This window comes from Sinocyclocheilus rhinocerous, unplaced genomic scaffold (genome assembly GCF_001515625.1).
Source record: "Sinocyclocheilus rhinocerous isolate Xijiao unplaced genomic scaffold, SAMN03320098_v1.1 scaffold392, whole genome shotgun sequence".
Classification (NCBI taxonomy): Eukaryota; Metazoa; Chordata; class Actinopteri; order Cypriniformes; family Cyprinidae; genus Sinocyclocheilus; species Sinocyclocheilus rhinocerous.
In genome coordinates this window covers 594,405-600,771 of record NW_015638990.1, presented here as the reverse complement: position 1 = coordinate 600,771, position 6,367 = coordinate 594,405, and the positions used below count along the sequence as shown (strand labels likewise).

General features: G+C 35.6%; 1 protein-coding gene across 1 annotated transcript in view; it reads left to right on the top strand.

The window, feature by feature from the left end:
* The window catches only part of LOC107750881 (receptor expression-enhancing protein 3-like), a 10,514-nt gene extending 6,198 nt beyond the window's left edge, over positions 1-4,316 (top strand). Inside the window, exons 4-8 of the mRNA XM_016566444.1 lie at positions 521-641; positions 977-1,090; positions 2,054-2,189; positions 3,251-3,387; positions 3,545-4,316. Of these exons, the coding sequence (XP_016421930.1) occupies positions 521-641; positions 977-1,090; positions 2,054-2,189; positions 3,251-3,387; positions 3,545-3,619 (583 nt within the window). The 3' untranslated portion in view covers positions 3,620-4,316. The remainder of the gene's footprint in view (positions 1-520; positions 642-976; positions 1,091-2,053; positions 2,190-3,250; positions 3,388-3,544) is intronic.
* Positions 4,317-6,367: the final 2,051 nt, after the last annotated feature.

Sequence of the window (6,367 nt, the reverse complement as noted above, 5' to 3'; positions counted from 1 at the left end):
GTAAATTCCCCTGCGTTTCATTAGTTTTGTGAAAAAAAAAAAAAAAAAAAAAAAGATCAGCTCTGCTTGTTTTACAGGCTCTGATTTGCCTAAATTAGATACATTTTATTTGCATGGATAGTTCTATGCAGTGTACTAGTACTGAAAAAAGTGGCATTGCAGTTTTAAAAATTATGTTGTTAATTAACTCCTTTATTCTGTAATAGGGAAAAAAATCTATAAATCAAATCCAGATTTATAGATTTTTCTTTTTTTTAAAGAAAAATGACTCTCCTTGTTAAATATAATTAATTCAATATAAATAATAATGAAATAAATAACAATATATAAAAAAATTAAATAAATATATAAAAAATTTATTCAAATTTTTTTGGTAAATTATTGACTTTGAATTTGACTTTGAATATCAATCCACCAAGCCTGAGGTCCAAGAGACTAAAATCATAGAGAATGCATAAATCTAATTTATTCTTCTGTCTTCTGTCATCCCTCTGTTTTCACATTGATGTGATTGTTTCAGGTTTCCAGTTTACTACGAACTGAAAATGGCTTTCGTCTTTTGGTTGCTGTCTCCCTACACCAGAGGAGCCAGTGTCCTCTACAGGAAGTTCCTACACCCTATGCTGGCATCCAAGGAGAGGGTAATGACCTAAACACATCATCAGTTTCCCTGGGAATAGGTGTTCACTGACAGTGAACACATAGCCATACTGAAATGTATTATGGAATCGAGAGGATTACATAATCAATGATTACATAAATGACGTTAAGAGGTAAACAGACAGATTGGGTTAGTTGGATGTGTCGATTACATGATCATTATGAACTAACAATAAAATGCATTGTTTGTTTAACTGCGCCTGCATATTTTGTTCCCGGCCCTCTGTAATTATTTGTTGTCAAACAACTCCTAGTTGGAGGTTAAAGGTGAATTTCAATGATAAATTTATTGACTGTTTCACATTCCGTTTTTCAGGAGATTGATGATTATATCGTTCAGGCCAGAGAGAGGAGTTACGAGACCATGGTGAATTTCGGACGTCAGGGTCTCACGATCGCGGCTGCTGCTGCTGTCTCTGCTGCTGTGAAGGTATGGACACGGACACATGGGCTCATTTGTACACTCATGCACTGTTTATACTAGGCATTTGAGCTAACATAGCTAACTAAGATGATTTGGTCAGCTTTCTTTCCACGTAAGCAGAAACATTGTTTTGCATTGATACATTACTTCTTTTTGTGATTCATTGTTTACTCTCATTTCTGTTATGCTGTTATAAACTTAAAATAAAAAGGATTTATATGAAAGGGTATACCAGACTTTAAGAAATATTAAAACACTTTTGTTAGTTAAAGGCTCACAAAGGCTTGATAAAAAATACAGTAATAACCGTAAGAGCAGCCATTACGCTAGTCTTCAGTGTCACTAGATACATGATCCTTCAGAAATCATTTTTTGGAAACTTGTATCATTCTGCTAATACACACACACACACAAAGAAAACCTTAAAAATATACAGCATGTTAAGGACATGCTGACACAGACATGAAAATGCACTGCAAAAATGACATGTGCTCTTCACTGCGGCCTCTCCTGTTCTCTTGACTGCTTTTTTCAAATCAAATTTGCTGTCTGGCCATGTCTGGTTCCTAAAAAAGATCTAAATCACTAGTGCTCTTCTGTTTTTGATAAGCCTCTTCAGTTTTTGCTAAGGTCTACTGTTCTTATCTTGATTCTTATCTAGAAACAAGAATATAGACATGCACCACTTACGGTTTCTTTAGAAAATGTAAAAATCTAGTTCAAATCTTCCTGTTTCCTTCCTCTTTCTGTCTACATGCTAAACTAATCACCAGCAGTAGCTGCTGCACCTAGCCCAGGTAACTTGCTTTCTTTTTCAATCTGCTTTAACCTGTTGCTAGCACATCATTAACTGGGAAGTTAAATAAAAGATGTCTTTGTGTATTATAAAGGTAGCTTCAAAGGTTTTTGGTTCTTGAATTCTGTTTACTCAGTGCACCATTTTAGCTGACCACATGACTCATGTCACAGGGACAGGGTGCTATCAGTGAACGTCTGAGGAGTTTCAGTATTCCAGACTTGACGCAGTTACCCTCTGAACAATCAGTGTTCTCAAACCCCAGCCGACGGGCCCTCCAGCCTGCTAACCCTAGCGCTGCTGATTCTGGTGAGTACTGTACATGCACTGAAGGAATAGCTCACCCAAAAATAAAAATAAAAATTCTGGAAATTTACTTTCAAGATCTAGATTAGTTTGTTTCTTCATCGAAATGGATTTGGAGAAATCTACAGTAGCATTACATCACTTGCTCTCCAATGGATTCTCTGCAGGGAATGAGAGTCCAAACAGTTTATAAAAACATTATAATAATCAAGTAATCCACACGACTCCAGTCCATCAGTTTACATCTTGTGAATTGAAAAGCTGTGTTTGTAAGAAACTAATCTATCATAAAGACCTTTTAACTTTAAACTGTCGCTTCTGCCCAAAATACGCATCCAAAGTCCATATTAATGCTTCCTCCAATAAGAAAGTCCATCCTCTGTTGTCCTCTCACATTTAAATCCACCAGTATTTGTTTTTGCTTGTAAACATTGCATGATCTATGCATATTTCTCTCCTGATTCAGACACGACGACTTTTTCACTGGAGAAAGCATTATTGTGGATTATTATTATAATTATACAAGATTCAAAATTTCCTTTTTATTGCTAGGGCAAATGAACCCTAGCGAAGCACATTGTCTGTCATCAGAAAATAATTATTATGTCTCCCTCTAGTGGTAGTATTGAAAGTATTGAAAAGCAATCCTGGTGGAAAGTTCAGCTGGTCACTCAATACATGTAACCAAAACACAAAATGAAAACCATTAGTAAAAACAACAAAAATGAAAATATGACTTTCTTTCAAGGACAAAAGAAAACTGAACTTACAATGAAAAGAGACAGATGATGAATAAGCTCCATGCAACTTTTTCCACTATATTCCAATCATTTTCATTGCGCTTGTGCATCCTTTATGAGGCTCGAAAGCTTCAGAATCCATTTGTGATTGTATGGAAAATGTATTTTTTGGTCTGTTCCACAAATTCACAATATGGGTTTGGAGCGACATGAGGGTGAGTAAATGATGACAGAATTAAAATTTTTTGGGTAAACTAATCCTTCAAGGTTCAGTTCCTCTTGTTTGAGATCTTTATTGCTTCCTCTGTGCATCTGCTCCAACAGAGCCATATAAACAAGCAGGGGAGGGGCATGAGGAGGAAACAGATGGAGTATTCTCCGATGACGAGGCGTCAGTGCAGAAGGGTCTGCGTAGATCTCAGAGTGTGAAACTCGCCCGTGCCAAAGCAGCACGCAAAGAGGTACATTTGCACATGCAAACATTTTATGTTCAATTGTATCATAATGTAAAGCAGAATATAAAATACAAACACTTTCCCTGGTGGTCTCAGACTTTCAGACCCCACTGTAGTACTTCCTGAAAATTAACTGTGAATTGATGTTGTATTGTTTTTAAAGCCTCGCTATGGCTCTCTGAAGCTGAAACCCAGAAGGCGGCAGTTGATTACATCATCCACTTTTGACCATCCTTGATTGTCCAATACAAACCCACATGGGATCAGCATCAAAACTGCAGTCTAATCCTCGGTTTAAAACTGTTTAATCCTAAACTTCGGATTAATGCTAATGCTCTTTCAAAGCAGCACTAAACACAAAACTACAAACAGACTTACAGCATGAACAATGACTTTTACATTTATTCATTTAGTAGATGCTTTTTCCAAAGTGATTTACAGATTAAAAATACTACAGTACAAGTGACAATGATGCAGAATGATGAATAGAGAATATTGCATGCAGCATTATTTGTTCAGAAAAAAATACCAAAACCTAATATGAGTACAGGAAGACTAAGAATGTACTAAAAATGTCATTTAAAGGTGGATCTGAGTGCATCTGATCTGTAACTTGATATGAACCTGCCTTTGTAGAGACATCTCTTATTACGCATAGCGTGGACACAGTAGCACAGGTATATCCCTGATGGCCTCGCTCTCCCTCTACAGGGGCAGGAGTCAAAGTCAAAGGTTTCTGTAGTGTGCTCCCTTCAGCCTGTTTTCACAGTAATGAAATGGAGCAGGAAAAAAAGTGCATGTTAGCGGGGTTTTGTGTATGCATAGGTGTTTCAGCTTGTTAATGTTTACATTTCTATAGTTCACACAGAATTAAAGTTCTTTCATCATTTATTCACCCATATATCATTCCAAACCCACATTCATTTGTTTTTCAATGGAATGCAAATATTTTTGAAGAATATCCTGTACGCTCTTTTCCATATAATTTAAAGTGAAATGGGATTTGGCCTGTCAAGCAAGCTCCAAAATGACAGATAAAGTATCATAAAAGTGGTTTATTTCACTACATACATCACTCAAAATGCAATAAAAAAACATTGAAGCCATTTTTCTCAAGTTCAATATTATTGCATTTTGTCTTTAGTGAAATTAACGGTTATTTACTCATAATCTTCTCTGAAATTCTAAAATGGACTACTGAAAGTTTGGAAATTGCATGTTAACACCATTGGTTCATTTCGGAACTATCATGTAAGGGAAGATTTACAATAAAATGTAATGTTCCAAAGAATTCATACAGGTTTGGAATGACATGAAGAGTAAATTATTGTTTTCCTACATTTTTGGGTAAACTATGCCTTTAACTTTTAAATCTGTCATGAAATTCTGTAACTGTAATCTTAAGTTGTTTTTAAGTAACAGTATTTTTAAAAGTGGTTTCAAAATACATTTCTTAAGTTTGAATGCCTTGGGATTGTATTTTTAAAAACATTTTGTACAATCCATTTTAGAGTGATGTATGTTCATGTTGGGTTTAGTCTGTCATTCTAACGTTTTTCAGCCTTCTCTAATTTAAATTACAGCATGCACTAATTAGCATATCATTTGACCAAAACACTCCAGCTTTATCTTTGCAAAGCTTGACAGGAGAGTGAATCAGACTAGTTGACAGAAGACTGTTTGTACTGTACTTGTGTAAACAATGGGATGATTTGGTTTGTTAGTTTGTTTTGTGTGATAGAGGAAACCTGTTGATTAGGGATATGTATGCAGATGTGTGACCAACAGCGGCGTTGAATGTGTTAGGATCTGGATCTAAACCAGTAAAAAGGTTTAAAACAAAGTGTATTTTCATTGACCCTCGAACAGGTCATGGAAAACCTCAGAATATCAGGGAATTTTGAAAGGCCTGGAAAAGTCATAAATGTGGAAATAAATGTTAGGGGCAGGTGGAAAGTTGGTTTCTATGCTTTAAGCTATTTCATGGGCCAGATATTGCTCTTTATGAGTGCTGTAAAGTCAGCGTGAAACATCAGTCTGTCTGTTGAGAGTCTCTGATGAAAACTAATAAAACACTAAATATGTTTTTGTAAACAAGTGCAATCTATTAAATCCAACTTCTAGATCTTTACCTGTGTGATGTACCAAAACGTCTGCTTTAATTATTATCCTGTACTTGTGAACAAATGGAAGGGAAACGCTCATTGAAATTCACTAAACAAAATGTACAGGAACGTTGTGTGTGTATATATACAGATTATGACATAATTTAGCAGTACATACACCAATTAGTCATAAGTCATAAGCTCCTCTAGGTCTGTTTGTTAATAAAATAAATGCTTTATGTATTGCCACTTTAATTTCTTAATAGCACCTAGTTCATGTTGTCCGTCATACTGCAGTTTCTCCACTGACCACTAGAAGCAGTCACGTTTTGTTTTTCAAAGTCACTCGTTGGTTTGGCCAGCATTTTTTTTTTTTTTTACCAAAGTAGGGAACACAACTACAAGTAGTTAGTTTAGGAAACATCTGCAAAGGCACATATTTTAAAAGGTTTAACCCTAACAAACCCATAAATTTTTTTACAATGGTCTTTCTCAGCAGAATCTTATTACTTCAGGTTCAGCATGCAAAACAGAACTGGGGAAATGAAGGATTTGCATCACTTTTAGATTAACAGTGAGATATTGAGTGAGTGCATCTGAAAGCTGCCTTTAGAGAGAGTGTGTGTGTGCGTGTGTGCGTGTGCATGTGCGTGAATATGTGTTTAACCTTTATGAGGAAACACCTGATTTGAATATTCACGCCTTTAGGCTATAAAGAAAAAGAGATTAACGTCACAAACAAGCTGCCACGTGTTGTGCTGCTAGTTTTGTCTTGAACTGCAAACAACACCGTTTTAATGCCAATTATATTTATTTTAACTTGTACGACAATGAAAATCCGGAAATATTTTTCAATAAGACTTGACAGTGATGGCCATGTT